At 46.8% G+C, this 26,609-nt stretch overlaps 6 protein-coding genes across 6 annotated transcripts; 1 reads left to right on the top strand and 5 right to left on the bottom strand.

Moving 5' to 3' along the window:
* Positions 1-918: 918 nt before the first annotated feature.
* PtA15_10A609 (uncharacterized protein) lies at positions 919-2,316 on the top strand (the record flags this gene model as incomplete). The annotated part of the gene is made up of 4 exons (XM_053160802.1): positions 919-1,213; positions 1,313-1,434; positions 1,498-1,684; positions 1,778-2,316. The coding sequence occupies 4 exons, from the start codon at positions 919-921 to the stop codon at positions 2,314-2,316; spliced, it is 1,143 nt and encodes a 380-aa protein (XP_053024740.1).
* A 1,643-nt stretch (positions 2,317-3,959) lies between these two features.
* On the bottom strand, positions 3,960-5,381 carry PtA15_10A608 (uncharacterized protein; the record flags this gene model as incomplete). Its single annotated transcript, XM_053160801.1, has 6 exons — positions 3,960-4,229; positions 4,307-4,394; positions 4,477-4,847; positions 4,917-5,013; positions 5,082-5,182; positions 5,295-5,381. 6 exons carry the CDS (start codon positions 5,379-5,381, stop codon positions 3,960-3,962), a joined length of 1,014 nt encoding a protein of 337 aa, XP_053024739.1.
* Positions 5,382-11,727: 6,346 nt separating this feature from the next.
* PtA15_10A607 (uncharacterized protein) lies at positions 11,728-11,994 on the bottom strand (the record flags this gene model as incomplete). Its single annotated transcript, XM_053160800.1, has 2 exons — positions 11,728-11,736; positions 11,824-11,994. 2 exons carry the CDS (start codon positions 11,992-11,994, stop codon positions 11,728-11,730), a joined length of 180 nt encoding a protein of 59 aa, XP_053024738.1.
* Positions 11,995-12,402: 408 nt separating this feature from the next.
* PtA15_10A606 (uncharacterized protein) lies at positions 12,403-14,188 on the bottom strand (the record flags this gene model as incomplete). The annotated part of the gene is made up of 4 exons (XM_053160799.1): positions 12,403-12,655; positions 12,722-13,032; positions 14,013-14,083; positions 14,161-14,188. 4 exons carry the CDS (start codon positions 14,186-14,188, stop codon positions 12,403-12,405), a joined length of 663 nt encoding a protein of 220 aa, XP_053024737.1.
* Positions 14,189-22,850: 8,662 nt separating this feature from the next.
* On the bottom strand, positions 22,851-23,060 carry PtA15_10A605 (uncharacterized protein; the record flags this gene model as incomplete). Its single annotated transcript, XM_053160798.1, has 1 exon — positions 22,851-23,060. The coding sequence occupies one exon, from the start codon at positions 23,058-23,060 to the stop codon at positions 22,851-22,853; it is 210 nt and encodes a 69-aa protein (XP_053024736.1).
* Positions 23,061-25,247: 2,187 nt separating this feature from the next.
* Positions 25,248-25,631, bottom strand: PtA15_10A604 (uncharacterized protein; the record flags this gene model as incomplete). Its single annotated transcript, XM_053160797.1, has 1 exon — positions 25,248-25,631. One exon carries the CDS (start codon positions 25,629-25,631, stop codon positions 25,248-25,250), a length of 384 nt encoding a protein of 127 aa, XP_053024735.1.
* Between the last annotated feature and the right edge of the window lie 978 nt (positions 25,632-26,609).

Genomic DNA, 26,609 nt, shown 5'->3' with positions numbered 1-26,609 from the left:
ATATCAGGAATGGAGTGCTGGGGGAATGCACTCCAATCTGATGGAGTGAGACTCATGGGCACTCATTACATTTCCTGGCCACTGGAGTTCTTTGTGGTGCACTCCAAAGAGTCTTGAGTCCCCGGTTCTGCACTCCAATTGACTTGGAGTACTCTAGTCTGTACTCCAACAATCATTGGGGTGCACACTCCATACACTCACTTTTGGAGTGCTTTTGGGATTTTTTTGGAGTGCATTTAGGCTGACCCTTTTTTTATTCTTATTGCTTAGATTGGTTACAAGAAACACATATGTACAAATTCGAATAGCAATTGGTAAAATGAGCTGGTCTGGATGGGTCCCCAATGCGCGGTCCGGGTGGGTGAGCCGGGCTGAGGAGCATTTGAAAAAACGAGCGGGCCCAGAAGGGTTCCACTCGAATTACTATTGAAACGGAGTGCAATTTCTCAATCGAATAATGTTATTCGAAGTTACTCCGGAGATCTTCCGACTATGTGTTGGATGCGCTCCGAAGTGCACTTCGGTCACAACTCGAAGTGGATATCCACCTCGGAGAAACTCCGAAGTGGATTCGAAGGACTCCGGGATCCCACTTCGGAGTCCCTTCGAAAGGCCGGTTTGACCCGAGCAAGACGTCCCTGCCTTGCAGGCGGGTACTTCGAAGGATCTCCGGAGTCAATTCGGAGCTCCTCCGAATTTTTGCGTCCGGGGTGTAGAGGGACTTTGTTGAGTTAGGGTGACGTCATTTCTCTATCAACAGCACCTCGGATGACCGCTCGACTATTTCGAAAATCAGAAAAGCGTTCAAGAGGGAGTTGGCTTAATCGTCAACCACTTCAGCTTTCCTTCAAGGATATAGTGAATTAAGCTCTATTTCTGGTTAAACCATCACCTTTTTCCAGTTTCTTCTTCTCAGCGATGGAGCGTTCTGATAACAACCAAGCCATTAATGGTGATCAGATGTTACCACCCCCGGTGAGAAAGAGTTTGATTCCTCCTTCGCCAAAGCCCTCGATGGGTAGGAAGCCTTCCATCTCTCGACAACCCGTTCCAGTCGAGTTTTCAGCTTCCCCAACGATCCGAGACAGTCGTTATAATCCTCAAGCTTCCACTGGCTCACCAAGCCTCTCGGGCCGTCGGACCCCATCGTTGGGAGGTCGCCCCGCTGCCAGGCGAGGAACTGAAGAGAGTCTCATGATAGATATATTTAACGGTAAACAGATGCTTATTGTTGAAGATCATTGTTTTCTTTTTAGGATCACCGGGAAATAAAGCTGACGACATTGACTATCTTTCTCCATGTTCCTTCAAGACCACGGGTTGGTCAATGATCAGGAGAACATCAAGGGTCCCCGAAAGAGGTCTCTTTTTGGAAACATCGAGCGAAAAAGTAAAAGACGACTCGAAGAAAATAGTGGTGAGAAGGGCCCAAAGGTATGGTCTGAAGCATTCAATTTTCCGTACATTGAGCAGCGGCTAATGCGATGTTTCTTGAAGGAATCTTGCTACCAACCACCAGAGGAAAATGTGCTACAAGGTCGAAGATTCGTGGTCCAGCCTCCTCACCTATTGTCTCCCAGATCCTCTAAGAAACGATGTGATCCTTCAGGTTATGAAAAAGGGTGGCCCGGGGCGGAAAGAGCGTATAATAAGAAGGAACCCAAGCTTGTTGAGTCGAAGCGCGGTGAGTGCATTCACATGTTGCAATTTTACCCGGAGACCTGAGAACAATCTCTCCATGGTTGTGGACCAATGTGGTCATCATTCTTCTGAACAGGCAGTCCGGTGTTCCATCATTCCGAAGAACAAAATTTAGACCAGTGGTTCGAAGAGCAAAGGATCAATCGAGTAGCCCCTTCCAATGATAATCGTGAAGGTTCTAGCGACGACTTTCGCTCGTCGCCGTATTACGAGCATATCGAGGACACCGAGAAGACGATTCTTGGTCCCTCAGGCGCATCCTCTCCAGAATTGGAGACGAACAAGGAAAATGTAGCCGGTCTGACCGACTTGGATGAAAGCTTAAAGCTTATCCCCGATCCAGGCGAATATCGACCTGGAGCCTATAACTCATTGACCGACGAGCAGTGGCTCTCAGCCGGCCAAAAGTTGATCGAAAGATTTTGCGACAACTCCCAGAAAGTCCAGAAGATCATTACGGCACGTGCCCAACGAATGGCTAGCTACACCACCATGATCGACGAGTATCATAAGCTGCTCAGACATCGTCGAGCAGAATTGAAAGCCGAACGAGAATCCATTCAGGAAGGAGTTAGTGGATCGATTGCCGGCTATTGGAAGTCACAACACATATGATTCTTGGAGTCCTCTAGCTCCACCTGGCGACTTGGTTATGAAGCGCGCAAAGATTCCGCATACCCGAAAGCAGTTTACCCAGCCCTCCTCCTGACAAAAAGTCTCCACAATCTATTTTGGCCCCATGAATTGCGCCTCATCCTTTTTAACTGAAAGACCGTGTCGATTTGTATGCACTTCGAGGATCCCTGAGATGATTACAAAAAGAGCTTCAATTTTAGCGACGCTGTTTTTTTTTTGTGTTTTCTTTGCCCAGCTCTGAGATCTTGTCAAGTTCTCCCATGTGCAAAGTTGATAGGGTGAACCATCCTAGTACAGCTATGTACTTTTTGACTCAGAAGGAGAGTGTCTACAATCAGATTTTGCTTAGAAGTGTTTGAACAAAACATGTGATTTGTTCCGTTATGGGTCTTAAAAGGCCTTCATGTTCATTTCAAAGGGTCATTTAATTTGAAGGAAGTTTGACAACTTGGTACATAGATATGGGCCCATGCTTGGCCACTTAGACTAGTCACAGTGCAAGCCCAATCAGCTTGGGTCAGACTCCAAAAACATAGAAAAACTCTCTTAACTGTTAGCAGTTGATATGCAAGTCACTGCTGTGGAGCTGCTGCTCTAGCTCCACCCCAACAAACAAGCAGTCAGTGTGCATGATGTACAGTCACTGTGCATTGAAGGTTGGTCAGGACCCTGGAAGCCCCAGAAGTAGGTGGGTAACCTAAATGTATGAATTTTTACATTTTTTTTTTTGCAAAATATTAGGCACAAAATTGGTATGAATGGGGTTTGGAACCCAAAAGGGTATTGAACTATCCGCGGTTCCTGTTAGTCACCTTGTTATAGCTTCAAGTAGCTTTGCCGCAGTAGTCAAAGACCTAGTTGTATGTAGTCAAGAGCCCGCGGGCACATTGTACCAGTTCTCTTTTTCTTCATTCATTCAACTTGGCATTTCTCCTCAACTGATCCACGCATCTCATGTCTCAGGTATTGTTCTTTCACTGTCTTCTATCATCAGCATGTTCTCACCATTGTTTTCTCTTAGGTTGGTTGTTGTGTGTCTTGCTTGTGTGCTCCTCATAAGTTGGATCACTTATCTCACTTGTCTAAAAAAGGGTACGCACCAAACATGAAATTTATGTATGGATTTCTGCTGATACTTATTTAAATCCCCTAAAACCTGCAGAACCCCGCTTGCCTTTGGGCATTTTGGGCTCCCCGGGGTGATTTTTCCCCAGGCATAGGCACAAAAATGTATGAATCAGCCAAAAAAAGCCATTCCCCGGTGCGCCCCAATGTATGAATTTTGCCAAAATCTTGGATTTTTGGTTACCCACATCTATAGGGGGTTTCCAAGGTCCTGGTTGGTCAACAGTAAGTCTTGAGGCTTGTGTAATACCACAAGCTTGCTTGGAGTTCTTGCATGTCAACTGCTTGGAGTTGCTTGACTTGTTCTTGCAGTGTAATCCTGTGTATTCCACATTAATACACCTGGAGTATCTCTATTACATTTTACTGGTTGACATTCAGCCATTTTGGGTTGCAGCTGATGCTCACGCATGTTTTGCAATAGTGAAGAGTAAAGTTTGACTGGTCTATATTTGGAATCTAACATACTAATACATATATATGAGTGAGATCGCCTTTTACAGCCAATCAAGCAGCATTGGAGTAAAGTAAGTCAGAATTAGAGTGGCACCAGCACGGAGCATGCAATCCAAAGTTTTGAGGACCATTGGTTTCAACTCGTAGACCCCGGTGTCCGCACCGGCTAAGAGGGCAGCGTATTCTCCTGAAACCTGGCAACAGGCTAACGGATGAGAAGGTGCCAAGGAGCGGGCCTCCGAAAGTACATCTAGATACTTCTGGGCCGGCTTGACCATTATTATATCCGCTCCTTTGGATATATCTTGAATCTAGGCCCCTCGGAAGATTTGTTCATCTCAGAAAATATGGACATTTGGAAAAGTTGAAATTGAAAAATGGTACTCACAATCGCTCTCTTTGCTAGTCCTCGAGCGTTGGGCGGGGGTTGATATCCCTTGCGGTCACCGAATGATGGTGCCGAACAAGCGGCTGCCCTATGCAACAAAGAGGATGGAAGATGAAGGTTTGAAAGACTAGCGGAGAGTCAGGAAAAGGCGGTAGGATGAAGAGACTGACCAAAAGGGGCCGTAGAGTGCACTGGCAAATTTGGCCAAGTAGGACATGAGACAGCACCGATTAGCCAGTCGGGCATCAAACAGAGCCTTCTTGATGGCTCCTATTCTGCTGTCCATCATGTCGCTTGGAGCCATACAGTCCGCACCCGCCTGGGCATAGCTCAATGCCACCGCAGCTATCCGGGCTACCAAGACTGGCGTGTCAATCTTGCCCCCCGGCCGGCCTGGTGCAAAACCACAATGGCCATGCTCCGTGTATTCGCACAAACATACGTCCGCTGCAACGAAAAGACTCAGAAACTTCTCCTTCAATAACCGTATTGCTGAGATCGTCGGGCCCGTCTCATCATCTGCTGGTGTCCCTCCAGCGTCCTGGGTTAACGGACCGGAGTGTTAATAACAGTTAGGTTTCTCTTCTCGGTGGAGGTGTGGTAAAATCACCTTTTCGCAGTTCATAGGTACCCCAAATAAGATGACCAACCGCAATCCTTTCTCGATCAACAGGCGGAGGAAACTTTCGAGTACGTTTATTCCTAATCTGTAGACAGGCAGACCTAAGTCAGCTGTGCAAAATGAGTGGTGGGAGTTACTATTTGGAAGACTTACTGATACTGATTCGGAAAAGAATTGATAGGTCGTTTGGCATCTGGATCGTCAATGATGAAGAGCGGGAACATCACCATGTCTTTCGTCAGGGATCGTTCAGCCTATGTTATCACAGACGTTCAGTAGAAAATATCCCGATCTCAGCCAGTATATGAAAATTGAAGCCAAGGATACCCTTAATCCCTTTTTTTTCTGGAGTTACTGATGGCTTACCTGGAGGGACTGCGTGAGGGGATGGGCATATCCTCCCTGAAAAACATGGCTGAGCGGGGTGGCAGTGGAGGATGGTTTGGTGGTCATGATGACCAAAATACAGTTGAGCGCGGCATTCTACTGTACAGAGCTGCCCGCAAAACTTGTTGGGCCACGCGGGGGAAAACCCCGACCGGTTCGGGGGTCCAGCACTCTAAAAAAGTACATTTTTGGAGTCTACAGAGTGTGTAGATCCTAAATCTAAAGTGGCAACCAATTTGGTCCAGCCAATTTTTATTTTTTTTGTTCACAGCCCATATTTTGGGACCCACCTCCAAATACGGGCATAAGTACATATGTATGGGGTCCTAAAACCATACTTATGCCTCCTGGTTGGGCACTAAACCCACACATGAAGGCAGAAACTGTCATGCGGTGCTTTCAGGAGTGCCTGGTGGGTCTAAAACCATAGCATGGACACCATACCATGTCCCAGCCGCCCAAAAATATGTGAAAAAACCGTATTTTTTCCAGGTTTTGGGCCCCAACATTTGGGATCGGCCCAAAACCTTGTACAGTGGAATGCCGCGCGCAACTGTATGTCTGAACGGTTCATAACTTTGTAAATACATAAATATTTCCTTTGTATCCATTTTACCGCTCACCTACTTGGGGCGGGCCTGAACTCAGGGCTGCTAGGCCCGCCAAGGTGTGCCAAACCAATATAGCACCCAAAAACGCTTTTCTTGCATGAGGCAATTCCAAGTTTTTGGTCACCGCACCACCAATACTTTGACTTTGCAGCTCCTTTCTAGGTTTGATTATGTCACACAGCTCATATATCAGAAAAGGTTGTGGTTCCCCTTGTTTTCTTTTCACTTCCTCCCTCCCCAATTTTTTTTCAACCACCAAGGATCCTTAATGGGCACCAGTCCCTTCTATGCCCAATCAGCCCAACAAATCAGTGAAATACTCTATAGATTATCTGGATTGGTATTGCAAGCAAGATCCAATATATACATGATACAGTATTGCAGGGATTGGGTGGTCACATCTCAGCCTTGGTGATGCCAAGAGCCGCGCTCTAGCTACACTGGGTGATGGATATGCAATGGGATAGTTTTGGGAGGTTTGGGATATTTATTTCAAAGAAATGAATTAAGGAATAATAATAACAGAGGGGCCTGACGGAGCGGGGGTGGTTTTGGTCCCTCTGATATACACTGGGGCCTGCAAAGCAGGTGTGGTTGTGATCCCAGGAGTGGAAATGAAGACAGCTTGAATAAAGAGAAGGGGTTTATTACTCACTAAAAAGGCTCCTTCTTGAATTCAATGAGTCTTCAGGGAGACGAGAGGCTTTAGAAAACAGAACAATTCCTCAAATTGCGAACGGCTGGGACTTCAGACAGAGTCAAGCGGAAGGCGGTCAGGATGTTGCTTGGTGATTTTAAACTGGAGAAGAGAAAAGAGGGAGAATATACCTCTTTAAATATTATTTTCCTCCATGGAGTTGGGGATGCTAGTCATCAACTTGTATGATGAATTCTGGTGGGATAGTCAATCCTTGTAGCGGAAGTGGAGTTAATTTTCTTAGCGGGAAGATATCCCATTTCCTGACAGATACTGGTTCCTTTACTAGTGTCACTTGTATTTCTGTGACAGGTATACTCCAGGTAGTGTGCGCGGGTATTTTATGGATTATTATTCACCCAGACTTGTCACTTCTTGAGTGTGTGCTTATACGGATTATACTTCATGAACATTGCACATTCCAATGAATATAATTTATACCTTTTGAATATTAATATTTATGTTCTTATCACATGTTATTATTTGATGTTTTATTCTCTTTTTATATTTATCTATTTATTTAATTATTATGTTTTTATGTATTTACTAGAGGCTAAGGCGGCTTCGCCGCTGAAAACTCTGGTTCCAAGGTTTTTGGGTGCCCCTTGCATTTTTTCACTGTAGATAATTGCTTGAATGAATGATGTTTGTTGGTAAAGCTTTTGCAACCTATAAATTATAGGATGAAAAGCTTTCCCATGAAAGACTTCAGAATCTAGAAAGAACAATTGGTTTCAAGTTTTCTAGCAGTCTATGCACCTAGTTTTAAGATGATTTTTCACCTCTTTTTTTGAGTAAAGGGCTTTTATTTATTGATAGATCCATGCCATTTTGTATCAATTTATTTTTTATAATTCAAGATGTGATGTGTTAAAATCAATATAAATCATCACATTATGCAAATTATCTAATTTAAGTTATTAAAGATATCTGAAGACTCAGAGAGTAGCTGGGTGGCTTTGTTCAATTATGTAATCAACAAGAGAAGGGACAGGGAAGAAAACACTGTCCAAGCTACCAAACAAATTAGCATTGGAATGAATTATTAGTATTTAACAAATTATTCTATGTTTGTTGACTTGTCTCAGTCTGTTTAATGGCCTGAAACTACTCCATTGACCATGGGTAGGGTTAAATATCTTTCCAATGGGCCAAGGCAGATTGAAATTGGTCTTTGGTAGCTCACAGATCTGACAATGGAACTCCTGTCACTGTGGTATTCAGAACTCAACAAGGAGGCAGGTTTCCAGGACAAAATGCTCACTGGGTTTTTGAAAAGCTTGGGTGAACCCAAAGTGGAATAAGACCAAGAGCTCTTGGTGATTTGTGTGTGTGGGTCAAGGGCCTCATGGGCAGGCATGGCAATTCTGCCTCTCAGAGAGCTGGCTGACAACAACAGCAAACTGACAATCATATTGGCCAATCCCCAAAGCCAGGTGTTGACTTCAAGCAAGATAAAGGTTGAGCCCAGCACTTACCCCAGCCCTACGCTTTGCTCCTGCAGGAGGGGTCAGGGAGCAGCGGCCGGCAAATCTTTTCAAGTCATATGAGCAAGCCTCCTGGACACCACTACTCTATCACAATGTAATTAAGGCTGTCCTTGCCATCAACGTCCATGTCTGAACTGCATGATCAGAATACTTGTTAACTTTCAATCAAAGATCTCCTGTAGATCTTCAGGTTGGATATTTGGGGTTTTGTAGAAGCTACATTTTTTCCGGTTATCAAAACCCAAGGTATATAATGAGGATGCACCAACAGTGTTGGAGCAAGGACGAATGATGTGTGCTCTGAAAGTTTATCCAATCACTCTATGCAAGCGCTGCTGTCACCCTCAAGTCTACTGTTAATGATTATTCAGCCAAGATTGTATGAAACACAAGTCCCGCCACCGCGTCGCTGGAGGATTGTGAATCCTTGAAGGGACAATTGGTGGTGGTGAGGGTAGGGACAGCCTTGCAGGTTTGAAGCAGGGGAGCGGATGGTGTACTCCCATCTGGGATGTAGATTGGATGGGCAGAAAGGGCAGGTGCGGACTTGGGGGATGGGGCTTGGGGCAGGTGGAGTCATAAGGGCATTGAGGATCCCAATCATGAAGTTGAGGAGGATCAAGCTGCTGGTGCAGCCAATGTCGGCGGAGAAATGGATGATAATGGGTGATTTACCGGTTTGGACAGCCTGCCGGACAATCTTGGGTTGTGCGGGCTGCGTCTGATGACAAAGGCGTCAATAGCCTGGGATTTGGGATGGTGTATCTGGTGGGTGGCCCGCTGCGACTTGGCGATCACATCTTACAGCCAATCTGAAAAAGCTTGGCTTCTTTGGATGGAATTTCCAGCGGAAATTCTTTCTGGATTTGCCAACCTGTGTGTATCCAACAACACAGTTTGACAGATGGATATCCATCTCCGCGAGCGCAGTTGCTATTGGCGGCGCCGTTCGGTAGCAAAAAAAAATGCAGGCTGCTGGGGGGACCGGCACCATGACACCCGGGTGCGTTTGTCGGAGTGGGAGTCCTGGGTGAAAATTGGTCAAGGATTCTGATTCTGTAATCAAAATCCGGGAAAAACAGCCAGAAGTCTCTGATTGAGCTTGCCTGATTTTGATATAGGCATCCTGCATATATCAAAATGTCCAACCTTGTCACTTCATTGCATACAAGGTTGGAAAATCCCATAGGAATTTCCAGTGGAAATTCCCTCCAAAGCATCCAAGCTTTTTTGGATTAGCTGTATATACGGCCGCGGGGAGCTTGTTGGAGTTTGGGTCATCCTTGATACTGGATATACCTGAAGAAACAATATTGTAGTTTGAGTATGGCACTTGGAAGGAGTTGAACTTGTAGGATCACACCTGGGGCCCACATACACACTTGTATTGATGTCCAAAAATTCCGCGCTCTTTGGCTGTGTTTTTGGGATGCTCATAATCTAAGCAATCAAATGAGAAGTAAATCAGGCAACCTTGTTGTAAGTTTTCTGATGAAGATGATGGCCGAATAGAACAGAAGGAATGGGAAAGCAAGCCTCACCAACGTTGATCCTATCAAACCCGTACTCTTGGCAGACCTGACAATGACGGGCAAATTTACTGTTCTGACTTGATGATTTGTTGGAAACTCCTCGTGATTTCTGCCCTTGCACCACTGACCAAGAGCGGGCACCGTAGTGAAGTGTTTTGATATTTCATTATTGCAATCTCACCAAGATTGCCCTTTATGAAAAAAGGAACACTTTACTGACTTGTTGTCAAGAATCCGCAGGTTGGGCAAGTCGGGCGTTCTGGCGCCGTGTGGCAGTGATTGTTGTTGCCAAGCCCAACTGTGCAGGGCGGGGCTACACTACATACATAGCTTGCTGGATTGAGTCGGAAATAGGTGTGCATAAAAGGAGGTCCCCTTGGGTATGATTATTCCCCAGGACGTTCTCTGCCGCTGTACTTCCAGCTGGTGGTTCGTCCTCACCCCCCTTTGTTGATGCACTTGCACAGTTTGAGGGTTTAATCTTGGTGACCCCCCTTTGCAATTGCCTTAAATGCGGCGCGCTGGGGGTCACCTGCCCAATACTTGCACCCTCTCTAGAAGAGGATGGGTATTGGGCTGGGTGTTTTAATTGTTTGGGCAGTTTTTTTTTGTTATTATTATTACTAGAGGAAAAGGCGGCTGCGCCGCTGCAGGGACCATGTGTCCAGCTCAGCTGTTTAATCTGTGGCAGTAAAGTGAATGCATGTACCATGAGTTTTTCAGGTGACTAAGACACAGTGCCGTTCAGCTTTTGCATGGGTTGGTATTTATCATTAGCATGTCCCTAGGGTCATGTTAGACCAAGTGGTCCAATATTTTCATGTGTTATTCACATCACAACTAATTAGCCCCAATGATGACTTATCACCAATGAAATATTTGCTTTGTAACAATTTCTGTCAGTAGTGACTGGCACAGAGAGTACACTGCAGTCAAATATTGATGGTACAAGTTCTTGGCTATCATGTTTAATCTGGGAATGAAAATGTGGTTGGCACCTCATTTCATTGGAAGTCATCTTGATGATCATATTGGCAGCGGTTTAGGTTTTGATAAGCAGAGGGGAAAGTATGCTTCTTTCCTGCAAACTCTGATTCCAAAAAGGGATGATGCACACTGTTGGAGTTCCTGTTTTGCTCCAGTTGGCCTAATTTTTGCTCCCAGGAGAAAACATCCTGAGTGTTTTACTCCAGCTGCATGTACAGAACAGTGCAGTGGACTCATGCTTAGCCAACGACTACTCAGGGTGGTTGTTGAACTAACAGGTGAAGCTGTGGCCTTTGTGCTTCTCTGATCCATGCAGCTTGGTGAAGGAGCCCTGGAACTGTTTGGGAAAATATTGGCAGACTTGCCATTCTGGTTTGGGTAGCACATGCCACCTAAGGCTGGAACACTGGCTGCACCTAAGCCTGCCTGGGGTGTTCTTTAAATCATCCACATGTGGAGCAGTCTGCAGAGTGATATTTAAGCAAGTGGAGCCAGAGAAAGTCAGATCTGATCAGATAATTCTTTTAAGAACATGATTGTAGAAGTAACCACTTGACTGGACAGAATAAAGCCAAGCCAAGATCAATTTTAGCTCAAAAGATCCATACACAGACAAAGGAGGAGAAAGAGCTCAGGCCAACACAGCCTCACCAAGGACACACATTTCTTCCTTCAGCTGCTTGGTCTTCAGCCATCCCCAGGTGGAATGGAGCTTGATATCTTTGTGGAGAAAGTTCTATTTGTGCAGGATTCCTGCAAGCAAGGTGGTGATGTCATCACTGCCAAATTCCAGCTGGATCCCAGTCTCTGGGGGCACCTAGCCCTCCTTGACACACAATACTGAAATCTTTAACACCCACATGTCCACAAGACACCATCCCTAGTCCCGCTCCAAAACATGCACACAGCAACTCCTGCTGTAAAAAGATCTGCTTGAATTCTAGAGCAGCACCCGGAAGAATCAAATTAAGATTGCAGAGTATTCCTATAGAAGAAAAGAGAAAACATTACATTTATATCTTGATATTATAAACATAGGTTGTATGTACTTTAGTTACTGCTCTTTGATCCCAGATGGGTGGAGAGAGTGTAGAGTCAAATGGCCTCGACGTCAGCCCAGATGTCAGCCTTATTGAGGTATCCCATGTCGTTGGCCGAGTTAAGTTTGCCCCTGAATACCGGTCAACGGACAGTGTAGTTGTTTTTCTTGGGTTCAGGGATGAGGAGGGTGTTGTTGCCGATGTACAGGCCCTTAGAATTGGGACCTTTGACGACAGGCCAGGCAGTTCCTAGAGGTTCCAGGTCCTTGCTGAGCGTGAGAAGGGGTGCGGCATCAGTGTTAAGGTTGGCAGCAATACCCATGCTGATGATGATCCTTCGGAGCCTGATGCTGCACATGCGACTGCGAGCTCAATGTGGATGGCTTTGTTCTTGAGGTTGAATGTGTCTCTGGCCTCGGGGGCCGAGGGGGACTCGATGAAGCAAAAGAGCCCGCCAAGCGGCTGCTACTGCTGCTTATTGCTTTAGTTGGTGTCGTGGTGGCTCTGACAGCGTCTTTGGGCGGCGACGTTGGGGATCGAGATGGGCAGCGGCTTGCAGGCGCAGCCAATATGTACCCCCAGGAACCCGGGGGGATGGCAATTGTCCGTGGGGCTGGGTTGCTCTGGAAAATTTAGGGCAATTTTTTTGGCAATGGTTTTGTTTTGTTTTGTTATGGAAGATACATGGTATAGCTGCTAATTCACATGTGAATGCTGATGAGCCAGTCAATCAAGGATGGAAATTGTCGGTGATTTTTACGCCATCAGTGGAGATAACCAGTCCGTCAAATGCCGGGCGAATCCACAGGGGAGCCTCTCTGATGTGATCTTGGCACAATGCCAGGGCTTGCTGCGAGAATCTCGGGGGATTGTTTCCCAGGTCGATGTCCTCTGGGAAAGTGGGAGATGGATCGAGCGTCGCCTGGAGTCCTGTGTTGCTGGTTTTGCTGATGAGCTCGCATGCGGCCTGCCAACACTTGTGTCTGTAAAAGGGGGACGTGGATCAGTGGGACTATGTCAAGCAAAAACGAAGCAATAAGCAGACTTACGTGACGCCATGGGTAAATCCTAGGATGTAGGTGCGGTGGGCCCTCAGCTTCGCAGCAGTCTCGACCGCGTCGGCTATTCCGAAGTGCGAAATATGGTGTGTCAGACGCATGGTGTCCACAATGAGCAGGGGCAGCCCGGCAGGGGGGCCGTCGGCCTCCGAAACTGAAGAGGCCAACAAATGCGAGCAGTCCGACATGGAGGATGCGGAGGAAAGAGACAGATTATCGGAGCCGAAGCTCTCCTGGGTGACATTCGACAGCGAGTGTGTGAGACAGGGAGTGCTTGGCGTGGACAGACAGCCCAGCGCGGCCTATGTGGACTCGGGAATCAAGGACACATCGGACATGTAGCAGAACTTCTGGTCGAACAGGAATGCCAGGCACTTGTACGGACTCGAGGGTTGCCCACAGGCGTTGAAGTAACTAGAGATGGCCCCTGTGAACCCGGGTACCTGTTCGGATGCGGGTACCCGCACGCTTTTTTGCCAAAAGTTCGACACCCGCACCCGCACCCGCACCGCCTGGGGCAGTCAGAGCGGGTACCTGCCCCTCAAAATCGATCGGAAGGAATATTCCTTCCAGTCGAAGAGGTTGCAAACCTCCTCGACTGGAAGGAATCCTTCCGCTCGAAGAGGTTTTGTAACCTCTTCAACTGCAGGGCCTTCGAAGAGGTTAAAAAACCTCTTCGACTGGAAAGGCCTTCCAGTCGAAGAGGTTCTGTAATCCCTTTGACCGGAAGGATTCCTTCCAGTCGAAGAGGTTTAACCTCTTCGGCTGGAAGGAATCCTTCCGGTCCAAGTGGTTTTGTAACCTCTTCAACCGGAAGGCCTTTCCAGTCGAAGAGGTTTTGTAACCTCTTCAACTGGAAGGCCTTCCTTCCAGTTGAAAAAGTTACAAAACCACTTCGACCGGAAGGAATCCTTCCGGTCAAAGGGGTTACAGAACCTCTTCGACCGGAAGGAAGGCTTTCCCAGTCCTTCCGGTCGTCGTGGCAGCTGCCACCTGCCCAAACAGGAGCGGGTACCCGCTAGAATACCCGGGTACCCGCTCGATTTCTCTCAGAAATCCAGCATCCGCACCCGAACACGCACACGCTGGCGGGTACCCGCCAACCATGGGCGGGTACCCGCCAGCGGATAGCAGGTACCCGCGACGGGTTCGTCGGGGCCATCTCTAGAAGTAACACCCGTGGTGGACTGGTGTAGAAAAATAAATATGATGGGTCAGGCTTCCCGTGCAGAGGCATTGCTTTGCAAATGTGGGAGGATAATGTACCCTTGAGGGGGGACACCTGGACGGCCAAGAGCTCAAAGGGAACATCGCTTTTGATAATGTGCCATTGAAACGCCGGCACATCTCCGCCTACGAGAACAGAAGACAAACCAAAAGGTTATCAATCATGCAAGACGCTTGTTTGTTGCGCAGCACCAGACACTTACCTCCAGTTCCGCCACCGGGGTTGACCATGTACGGAAAGATCTTAGCAACCTAGATTTCAAAATAAATACATAAGTTTTTGTGTGGAGGAAATGGAATGGAGCTCAGCCGACTGGTTCAGTCGCAGGTGGTGGTGGTGGTTAGTTTTGGCTTGGGTCAAGATGAGGAATCAGTTTGGCAAGTTTGGTTGGGCTGGGATGCATAAGGTGACGGCGAGGACAAATGGCTGATTAGATTATCTTCAACTTTGAGCTGGTATGAGGCTCAAGGGCTAATCTCAGCCTCTGCGCGGGGGTAAGGTTGTGGTGTTGAACGTGTGCTTGCACCTTGGCAACTGCGTTGATGGGGCACAGAGTACAGATCATTGATCTGCGAGTTTGAGGTCAAGGTGTTGCAGGTTGCAAATTTTCTGTTGGGCTGAGGGGGCCTGAGGATTGGGCTTAAGGCAACGGTTCAACACTTCGGCGGGGTATGGGGAGCTGTATATTGAGATTATGGGTGAACAGATGGTCATACTTGAAACTTAACAACAAGGAGGCTTGCTGATGTGAAGGCCGTGGAGGGCGCGGGTGGAGGCGCGTTGGGCGGTGAGGTGATTGGGGCTGATTGGTTGCGTAGGGTCAATGGCAAGGCAGTGAAGGCGAGAGGGCAGCGTTTTGACCAGGCGAGTGATATAAAAAGAGAGCGTTATCCAAGGGTATTTTTCCCAGGGCGATTGGGGATGCTGCAATTCCAGCTACCCATCGTCCTCAACCCCTCCGCTGTTGCGCGTGCACAGTTTGAGGGGCAAAGAGTGGGCCCCCACTGGTCAGCAGCCTTTGCTGCGGGCCGGGGGCCTTCATGTCCAACCTTTTTGACCCGTGCACTTGACACGGGCTGGAGGTTGAGCCTGGGCGCACAGCACTGCTGATGTTGAAAGGCTAGGTTGAGAATCTAGAGTGCTACATTTTTTTGATTCATAATGATTGAGGAAAAGTTGTGGATTTTGCATTGGTTTTTTGTACAATGGGGAAACCCAAGATTTTTTTTTCTCATTTTGTGTGTTTACAGGGGGAACCCTTGAGTTTTTTTTTTAGGGTTCTGGAAAATCTGTGTCTTTAATAAACTTGGATTTTGTAGGGGAAACCCTTGATTTTTGTTTTTGTGATTGTCTGTCTTTAATAAACTCAGATTTTAGAGGTGACAGGTCTTTTACATAGATATCTGTCACCAAAATGTTACTTCTTAGTCACTCATATATGACATATTAATTTATTATTATTTATAATTGTTCTTAGATGTGTTATGCTGGCTTGCACTGCGTAGCCAGCTGACATCACAGGAAGCTCCACCAATGTCTTTTCTTTGTCATTATGTTTTGTTTTGTTTTTTCCTTTCCAGAATTGAAGTGACTATAAACTAGGAAGTTATGTGTAGCTTTCTGATTCCAAAATCAAGATTTATGATCCTAAGAAGCCAATACAGCAGGGTGGATTGTGTCATCCATCTAACCAAGAACTGAATGCTGATTTTGTGATGATCTGCAAGATGGAATAGACTTTGCTTTTTCTTGAAAGGAAGGAGGTTGAAAGTATGTAAGAATGTGTTTATATCCTGTCAAATGAAGAGTTGAAATCACAAAGCAATCCTAAGACCATTGAACACCAACAACAGGCGCAAGAGAACAACAAAGCCACCAATGGATGGGAAAAAAGAACATAGACAAATAAAAATACAGATACAAATAAAAAAAAATGACAATGATGGTTGCAAGATGAACAATAACTTGATTCTAGAAAAGATTTTATTCTCCCTAAAAAACCAGGAAAAAAATGAAGCATGGTAGGGAAGAGGGTTCCGTCCATACAGGGCTTTCCAGGTGTATGGGTAAAAGGGGTGGTTGCCAATTGTCAGCAGTGTACTCTGGGGAGGATGTGAATCCACTTGACAAAAGCTTACTGGTATGTACCAGTGACTCTGAGTTGTACATGGGTTCAAATCTGATCCAAAGAGTTTACACCCAGCCAATGATAAGTTTTTTAGACAGCCAGGCTTGAGTTTCTGGAAAATGATTTTTTGATACAAGGGAAACTGGCTATTTGAAGTAGTGATGTGTTGATTTATCTTCAAATAAAGAGTAATGAATATTGTTTGAGTATCAACCACGAAGAAAAGTTTTACCATCAAAGGCAATTATGAACTTCTTAGAGTTGCTAGGGTCTTGAACTTCAATGGCTCCTTTTTGCTTGAGAGCGCCAGCTGCTATGAGGTTATTTTGGAGTGAAGGTATATACAGTGAGTCGGGAAGTGTGAATTTAACAATTGTGACACTTTTGATTGCAACATCTCTGCTTGCTTCAACTCTTTGGATCCCGCTGTCATAATTGAATCAGGTTGTTTTGTTGTGTTCTTGATGTTGTGGAAGAAAGAGTACTTGTTGAACATGTGGCTTGAGGCTCCGGTGTGCCAGACCACCTCAAACTTGGGATGAACTAGATTCACTTCATGTTCATAGGCTACGAATACATATTCCTTCTTTGCCGGTACTGTTGATGTACTGGTATGGCTTGCCACGTTGATTGTCTGGCTAGTCGGCTTGGGCTGAGTAACAGAAGCTTGAGTATTGTTGCTCTTTCTTCTCAGAGGGTTAAGGCCACAAGACTCAAACCATTTGCGCTCGGCCTTTGAGTTTTCTGGCTGCTTAAAACATTTGGATGTGGGTGTGGGCCCGTGAAGTGAGTTGGAGTACATTTTGGCCTATTGGAGTCTCACTTGAAGTTGAATGTGTTGCTTGCTATTTTAAGACCGTTCAAACCTTCAGATAGCTTTCCACCAGATGTCAACTGAAATTTGCTGTTTTCATCCTTTTATTGTTTGAGGGCTGCTATAACTCCTTGGCTAATGATTGGTTTGATGGTTTGAAGTATGTTGTGGAATTCAGTCATGTGAGTGGAGTAATCTTCTTCCAAGTTATGAGTCGTCATAATGTCCTCTGCAATTGAGGAATTCATTTTTTAATTTTATAAAGTTGTTGATATGAGTAGAGATTGATGTTTTATAGTCTTGGTGAAATTTTTCAATTTTAACTTGGAGGAGGTATAGGTTGGCTTTGTTGTCAGCTTGATGAAAATATTTAACAAGGTTCCATAAGTGGGCAGGAGATGGATCCATTTTGGAAACTAGATTACCGGTTCTTGGTTTGGCTTCAGGATTGGCTTCAAGTTCTTCTTCAGTTGGTTCAATAATTTCTTGGATCTTTTTGATGTCAACGTCTAAGAGAGCTCCCCTAAATTGGTTCGCATTGTCTTCATCCATTCATGAAAATAGAAACTCTATGATGCATTTTTGGTTGATATCATTGATTTCCGGTGCAAATGCAAGATCTTTGTAGTAGATGTCAAAGTAGATTATTTTCAGTGAACCTTGAACCTCTTTAGACCACAATGTATAGTTATTGTTGGTAAGGTCTTCTATCCCTTTAATCTTGTTCAGAGTTGAGGACATCGCAAAAGCATGGGCTTGGTCAGCTCCAAGTACAAGCCCACCTCGATTGGTTGCACTCTTTGCTGCTAACTTCTGGCTGTTTGTGATTTGCGCTTGCTTGGATGCTGATTGTTTGGAAATTTTTGATATCTTGCTACCAAGTAAATTTTAGATAGAAAGCAAAGAGCAAAGTCACGGTAACACCTGAGTGAAGTTTCAAGTTTGAAGATAAGCAACAATCCAACACCACAAGACTCTGACTCTGACAACTCGCAACACACCTGAAATATAAAAGGGAAAGATAGAAACAAAAACAAGAATGAGATGAATAGAATTAAAAATTTATGGTTTTGATGACAAATAGAAAAACAGTTTGCATACCTGCGTTGAACACAGTGAGGATTTGATTTAGGTTTTTGGGTTTGATTTGTGAAGGAAGCGTGGAAGAGGAATGAATCTATGATAGAATGATAGGATGTGAAAAAGAAGGGAATGAAGGATAGAATTGATTTCAGCTGAGTTCAGATGTTGATGTGATATCAATGAGGAGTGGAAATGGTGCTTACTAGTCTCTTCTTCACAATTGAATCCAAGTATATTAAAGTTTCAGGTTCGTAGAAAAAAAATTCAAGGGTTCTCCCTACAATTAAGCAAATCACAAAAAAATAATCAAAGGTTCCCCCGTTTACAAAAAAAGCAATCACAGGGCCACATTCATCCTACAATTCCAGCAATACACAAAAAAAAGCAGGCCATACAACAAAAATGACCAAAAAAATGGTCCCGCACCCAGCCACCCAGCGCAGCAAGCTGACGCACCGTGGCCCAATGCCCATCCCTGTCTAGCAGGGTTAAAAAGCGTTGGGAAGAAGACCCCCAGCCCTAAAGCACAGGGGGGTCCCGGAATATCCCCCTCCGGACTGCGCAAATGCAACAGCGGACAAGGGTGAGACGACCCCCGGACTGGAATTACAGCCCGTGAGTTGCCTGGGGATTCAACATCCAACACTGGCCGCTTTTTATAGACCTCCCCTCCTCACCCACACAATCAACAAACTCACCACCAACACTGCCAGCATGATTGGCTGGGATGAAGTCATCCCAGTTTAACTGGGATGCACTCAACCAATTTAAAATGGGTTGATCTTGACCAATGAAATATAAACCCAAGGGGGGTACCTTGGATTTATATTTCATCAGTTGAGATCAACCAAGTTTAAATTGGTTGAGTTCATCCCAGTTTAACTGGGATAACCTTAACCCAGCTAATTATGCTGGCAGTGCAAGCACACCTACCCCCCCACCCCGGCCCTGACAACAACCAGCCCACCCAGGCAACAACACAACCATTGTTGTGGCTACTACCCACAAGCTGCAGCGCCGCCGCCTTCGCCACGCCACCTCAATGCCTTTGCCCAGCGCCCACGCTTTACCTGTGTTGCTCTCCCTCTTGCGCCACCCTCGGCATGTGGTCCCTCCATCAGCTATTCTAGCACCTCCTCAAGAGGACAACCAACACCTTCTGACCTGCCTATTCTAGACGTCCGGCTCTGGCCCAGCAGCGCGATGATAAACAGGCCCCCGACTCTGCTGATTGCTCCCCTGCTGGCCTCGATACCCTGGGTTGCTCCACCCTTGAGTCCGTCGTTCAGCCTAATACCGCCACCGACCCTCGCGAGGGTCAGTACCGCATGGGCCTCGATCCTTCTGGCTATGAAAAGTTCCGCTGTCTCTCTCCGTCTCTCTCTCCCGTTTGTGCACAGGAGCAAGACGGTCTGACAATATGCATTTCTCCTTCTCCAGCAGCAGGCCCAGGGGTCGACCGCGAGCCAGCCGGACAAGTTTCAATCTATCCAGCTCGACGTTGTCTCCGAGCGATCCAAACCAGGAGGGCAAGTTCAAGAACGGGTTCCAGGCCTCTCGGCTCACCTTGACCTCGAGCTCCTCCGACGAGCTCGCCCCTGCAGCAGCAGCAGCACACCTTCTTCGCCCCGGAGTTTCCCTCGTTGTTGACCGCATCACCCCCCCCCCCCCCCCCCCCCCCCCAACATCCTCATCCAGCTCGGCCGCTTCGATGGTACCCCCGTGGCCCACTCTGCCCGCGACCAGTGGCTCCAGGACGGTGTTGCCCCCCCCCCGCTGTCTTGGAGACTAAGCCCTCGACGAGCGTGGCGGTGTTGAGTCCCAGCAGCACAAGCAGCTCCAGCAAGGCCTCGTCGACCCGTGTCGCCGCCGCCGCCGCTCCTGCTACCCGAGCCCACACTACCTCTGCCGCTGCTGCTGGTGCGAAGTTGAGGGAGAAAAAGGAGCGCGAGGATATCCACTCCAAGATCTCATTCAGCGGCGGGCCGTCCTGCCTGCCTAGATCAATCGCCAAGGCCCGCAAACGCTCCAAACAGATGCCTACTTGGCCCCCACTGACTCAGCAAACCCCGGCGGCCTTAACAACAACAGAAACAGTAACGGTGTCTCTGCTGCCCCCGGAGGCGCCAACGTTGGTGGTGGTGGTGGTGGCGGCGGACAAGTGGGCAATGCTTTCCAGTGGCTTAATTGCCAAACTACGGTAAATATACCTTCCTCCTCCTGTTTTTTTTGTTTTTGATGTTCAGGACCATGCAGTTGGGACAAAAACATAATAATCAATGTATGTTGAACGCAAGCTATAACGTACTTAATTCAAACTTCTTCTAGGCTTCTCAGGATTGCCTTGTTAGTGCTGATACATGGTCATGCCACTGTTCAAGTAGCATGATCACGTCTTGTTGAATAACCAAAATGAAGTTTGAAACCCAAATGTGTTTTTTTACCTCATTCAACCCAGTGCGTTGTCAAACAATTAAGATGAGATAATACATGTTTGATTACACAGCTAACACCTTGGGCGTCTTGCTTTAAGGCCATTGGGTGCTGAGATCAAAAAATGAGGTCGGCTTGATGGCATTGCCCTCCTGAACTGTAAACTTTCAGCAATGAGTGAGATGAGCATGATCACAATCTTGATATTTCTGACTACCTTTGGAGTGAGAAATTGAAGTTGAGTAGCATTGATGTCAGGATGGTTTTTTGTGTAATATGACTTGCCATTGTGGTTCAATCTGAGAACCCATCAAGTTAGGGCATAGTTGTGGAAATATTTCACTTATTGAAGACCTGAGGTAAAAGTGGTTAAATGTTGCTACTTGGCATGTTTGGGATGGCATCAAGCCACAGTGCGTGATTGTATGGCAGGCTTAGTTTCAATGTTGGGAGTCTGTAAAAAAAGACCTGTAATCAAATCCGAGTACTGAGTACCTAGGTAACAGGCAACGCAAATAGTTTACAAATGAAGGAATCTTCTCCTTTAAGCTGCAAGAGACAGTGCAAGCATGCAGTGATGGCTGTGAGTACTGGGACAATGATTGCTAATCTAAAGCACTCTCTGAGGAAAGAAGCCTTTATCAATTAACTCTATCAATGCGAGTGGACTTGAGAAATGCAGATTAGCTCTGGTTAAGGTTGAGTGTTTGGTTGCAAGTGTTTGTCAAAGCTCTTTTCTGCATAAGCTCATTTACTTTCAAAGTGTTTCTCAAATGTTTCAACTTTTAAGTAGCCCATGGGTTGTACAACCAAGTTATGACTAGGTGTGATAAATTAAAACTAATCATTTCATGGAGTTTGATTGCAAATGAAGTCAAATATCAGAGGGAAACATGATTCTAGAAGAACTGAGGCATATCAAAAAGTGATAAAAATGATTTAATTGCAGCTTAAGGACAAGAGAGAGCTTGTCTGATTAAGAATGCTAATATACTACTTCAGGTTAGATGTAGCCCAATTGATCCTTAAGCAGGGGCTCCTCAAATTAGGGCGCCCAGTGGCGTCAATGCACTGCAGCAGCGCAGCCGCCTTGGTCTCTAGTAGATATAAACGCGTGAAGAAGAGACTATTAAGCTGTGCAGATGTTTTTGGTTCTTGTACTCTGGCAGTTAGGTTTACAAGGGGCAACACTGGGTCGCTACGCTACGCTACGCTATTTCAGCGCTACGCGTTAGCGTAGCGGAAAAAAGCGCCCATCTATTTTGCATAGCGTTAGCGCGCTGTTAGCGCCGCTACGCTGCGCTAATTTTCAGCGGCGCTAACAGCGCGCCAATTCTTTGTTAGCGTTAGCGCGCCGCTACAGTCGCTACGCTACGCTGCGCTGCGCTACACCGCTTTTAGCGGAAAAAAAGCCCTTTTTTCCCGCTAAAGTGCTGTAGCGCAGCGTAGCGCGCGCTCTTTTGCGCCCTGCATGCGTAGCGTTAGCGCAATTGCGCGCATCTGCGCTAACGCTACGCTATCAGCTAAAATAGCTGCGCACCGCGTGCGCATAGCGTTAGCACATATGAGTGCAATTGCGCTAACGCTACGCTAAAAAATAGCGCATTCGCGCTGCGCTACGCTACGCTAACCGCTATGGTTAGCGTAGCGACCCAGTGTTGCAAGGGGTACTTTGTCTGATGAGAGTGAGAATTGAATGATTTGATGCATATTCAGAATGTGGAGCCAGGATATGTATAATCTGAGAAAAGAGGTTTATTATTTTTGTCTCTTCTGAAATTATAGGGAAAAAATATTTTTTGATGAGTACAACTTATATATTGGGCTTCTTGAGGTTGACTAGATACAAGCATATCTAAGCTATGTCAATAATAAAACCAAAGAGTGTGAAATGTGAATAAAAGGGTGAAATGAGTGTGAAACATGTGACAAGTGCAGTTGATGTAGCAAAAGACAAAATTATCTGCTTAAGAGGTCACTGAGAATTTTTTTCCAGATGACATATATGAGTGAATTCTTCTTGTGACAGTCTTTTGAAAAATCCAAGGTGGAGCGTTTACAGGGTGTGGCAGTTACTGGTCAAAAAGGTGTGGGTACCTGTGCCAGTGGTGGGTACCCAATAGGCTATTGAGTAATAGCTATCTCTCAACCTGTTGCTATCCAGTGCTGGACTCACCCCTCCATTTCCACCAGTTTGGGAGTTACACAGATTTCAACCTGTCACAGGGATTATCTGTCTCGTTGATTTTCTTTAAGCTGAATTTGCATTGCAATACACGTAATGAATATGCATGGTTTTCTTATTGGTTCTGAACTTGTATTTAGAATCCCCTTTGGGGTAGTACCTCTTCTGTTGTAGGTAGCACCCTTTTTATTTAGGGTAGGACCAAAATTGCAACCAACGCACTACTCCACTGAAAAGAATGTATCTCGTTCACTTGTCCAACATGGCATTGGGCAGAATGCCCTGATAAAATTTGGGAAAAGCCAGTCCAATGACTTTTTCCAACATGGCATTGGACAGTTTAGTCTGATGCACTGAAATTGGGGTGTATGGGTCTTGAGGTTGACTGAGGCTGATAGACCTGCACAGTGCAAGCATGTAGCATAGTTTATTTTTCTCTACTCTGGTCTTTGGAGACATGCATTAGGTGGTTTCACAATAAGGAAACCCGGGAAGGTGCTTGAGCGCTTGCAAGTATTTTTATGAGGATGCTCCGGGTGATTTCTCGCGGGACTTCACACCAAATTAAGCGAGTATGTTACCCGTGAGTAAAGAAATTTAGTGCCGCGGGAAGCAAAAATGCTTATTGTGAAACCCCCTATTGTACACAAAGATGGCCCCAACAAACCCGTTGCGGGTACCTGCTATTGGCTGGCGGGTACCTCAGGGTGTAAATGGGACCGGCCAACCCAAAACCGACCCAAGACCCGTTGGGTTTTGGGTTGGGTTTGGGCACATTCTTAAAGAAAATGACATGACCCAAACCCAACCCAACCCAACTTGTAAAATTGTTGGGTTAGGTTTGGGCAGCCTATTTCCTAATTGGGTCAGCCTGCAACCCAACTATCAACAGTGGGACGCTACGCTAAACTATGCTATTTTAGCCCTAACGTTTAGTGTAGCGGCAAAAAGCGCTGGCCTTTTTTGAATAGCGTTAGTGCCGCTGCGCTGCGCTAATTTTCAGCGGCGCTAACAGCACGCCAATTTTTTTTGGCGTTAGCACTACACTCCAGCCGCTACGTTGTGCTAAGGCACTTTTAGCGGAAAAAAGGCCTTTTTTGCCTCAAAAATCGCTATGGCGCAGCGTAGCAAACTCTCTTTTGCGCCCTGCGTGCTTAGCGTTAGCGCCATTGCGCAAATCTGCGCTAACGCTACGCTCAAAGCTAAAATAGCTTTGCACCCTGTGCACGTAGCGTCAGCGCAGATGCGCGCGATTGCGCTAACACTACGCTAAAAAATAGCGCATTTGCGCTGCGCTACGCTACGCTAACAGCTATGGTAGCGTAGCTGACCCACTGTTGCAACTATGACACCTCCAACAGTCAAGTTGGGGGCTTTTGGCGCCTAAGAGGTTGGGTCAACCCAAGACCCGAACCGACCCAACCCAACCCGAAATAGTATCCAACCCAAAATAGTATGACATCGGGTCGGGTTTGGGCAGCATATTTTAAAATCTGCCCCAACCCAATCCGACCCGCGCTAAATTTTGGGCTGGGTTTGGGCGCTGTTTTTTGAACCGAACCCGACCCGTTTACACCCTGAAGGGTACCTGCCCAGGGTTGGCGGGTACCCGCCAGCGTGTGCGGATGCTGGGTTGCTGGGAGAAATCAAGCAGGTACCTGCTCTTTTTTGGGCATGTGGCAGCTGCCACAAAGACTGGAAGGACTGGGAATGCATTGATTCCTTCCGGTCAAGGAGGTTCTGTAACCTCTTTGACCTGAAGGATTCCTTCCAGTCAAAGAGGCTACAGAACCCCTTTGACGGGAAGGGATTCCTTCTGGCCAAAGAGGTTACAGAACCTCTTTGACTGGAAGGATTCCTTCCAGTTGAAGAGGCTACAGAACCCCTTTGACAGGAAGAGATTCCTTCTGGCCAAAGAGGTTACAGAACCTCTTTGACCGGAAGGATTCCTTCCAGTCAAAGGGGTTACAGAACCTCTTGACTGGAAGGATTCCTTCCAGTCGGAGAGGTTACAACGACTGGAAGTAATCAATGATTTTGAGGGGCAGGTACCCGTTGGTACCCGGGCAGGTACCCGTTGGTACCCGGGCAGGTACCCGTTGGTACCCGGGCAGGTACCCGTTGGTACCCGGGCAGGTACCCGTTGGTACCCGGGCAGGTACCCATCAATACCTGGGCAGGTACCCGCTCTGACCCACTCTGCGGGTGCGGGTGTCCCATTTTGCCAAAAAAAGCCGCGGGTACCCGGGGGTGTGGCGGGGCCATCTCTAATTATACATACCTGTTGTGTTGTTTATGTTGCTTGTTCCAAGCTTGTGTATGATGTGGTTGAATCTGGGGAGTAGAAGAGACAGAGTTAGTAACCTTATCCATTTGCCTGGATCATATGCAATATGCATGGACTGGAAGAGCAGTCACTGCACTTTTTTGCTGTTTGGGTTAGGGACTTCTTCCACCCAGGACCTTGGACCCAAGTTTTTGGAGGCTGAATTATGAGGCACCTTGATTTTTTCAAAAAGGAATGTGGGTTTGTGGAATTGTTCAAATGCCCTAGTGATATAGTGGAAGTCTAACAGATGTGTGCCACATGGAATTAATGACCCACATGGAATTAATGACTTAGTGGGATTATAATGCTGGCCTAAACTACGTAGATCTTCCCAAAGAAAGCCCGCTGTTGACGCTGGTAGTTGGTCCGTCATACACCCGGCTGTAAGCACAATTGCACCCCGGGCCCGCTCCTCTGCGATTGACCAAGCTGATTACTCCACAGTCGTCTTTTGAGCATTGAACTCCGCGCTTCTTACGGTCTGATAAACATATTTGGTTGGGATCCAATTTGCCCGGAGCCCCGCATGTCTCAATGATGTCTTGGAGCCCCTCCGTGGCCTTGGTTGGGCGGGCCGATCGGTCGTTGCATCCGGCGCATACCCACTTCCAATCCCCAGGCTGCTTTTGCATGCCGCGGCAGGTGTTGGCCGAAAGGAAAAGTACGAGTGCCAGAATGAGGGGGAATGTTGAGAGTTTCATCTTGTGGGGTGTTTCGGCTTTCGCAGCGACGGCGCAGGGAGTTGAACTTGTGCTGACTGATCAGGGTGTCTGAGTGATGAGCGATGGTGTTTGAGGTTTGATGAGAAGGGTGACCGCTGACCGTTGTCCTATGTGAGGATGCCGACCGGCCCGACTCGTCTTGCTAGGTTGGTGGCCCTCCCAGGTGATCCATGGCCATCATATACGGCATGGACATGGGTACCTGCGGGTGAAGCTGATGGGTACTCCTGCACGATCAAACACATCTTCATGCATCGCCATTGCATGCTAGAAGAGAAGGAAAGACTTGAAAAGTATATAACAGGGTGTTAGAGTAGTGGCGGAAGATTCAGGTAGATACAAGAGTACAAAAACTACATAGAACATAATCATGTATTTAGAGTCAAACCTAGATAGTGATACTCCGGCGGATTCACCCGGTTAGGGCTTGTAGCTAGTACTTAGCCTGGCCGATCCCGCGCCCGACTAGGCCCGACTCCAATCTCTTTTCTTCACCGAGATTGGAGCCGGGATTCGTCAGTGCCGACAAGCTGACCGCGACGGGACTGTATCGTCCAGGTTAGTATCTATTTCATTATCTTTTGTTATGCAATTCACCGAGATTGGAGCCGGGATTCGTCAGTGCCGACAAGCTGACCGCGACGGGACTGTATCGTCCAGTTTCCCATTTGCTACGGCATCTTACACAGGGAAAAGACCGGAAGCGACTCCCGGCGATCTGCCAAGAAGTTCAAGATACTCTTGGCCCGCAGAGGGAAGCGAGAGTCGAAGGTGGTTTGAGTGGCTGCCAGGTTGTGCATGAGTCCTTGCCTCTCAGGCCAGTGACCTCTCTGGCTCATCAACACAGCTCATGGTCGACCCTCGAAAATGCCACAGCAGTCCACGAGAGCAATCCTCCTCTTCCACCGACTACATATACCAGCACTGGGATCGGCCAGTTGCCGAGGGAAGAGACTC

This window comes from Puccinia triticina, chromosome 10A (assembly GCF_026914185.1).
Source record: "Puccinia triticina chromosome 10A, complete sequence".
In the NCBI taxonomy this organism is placed as follows: Eukaryota; Fungi; Basidiomycota; class Pucciniomycetes; order Pucciniales; family Pucciniaceae; genus Puccinia; species Puccinia triticina.
This window is presented reverse-complemented; position numbering and strand designations above follow the sequence as displayed.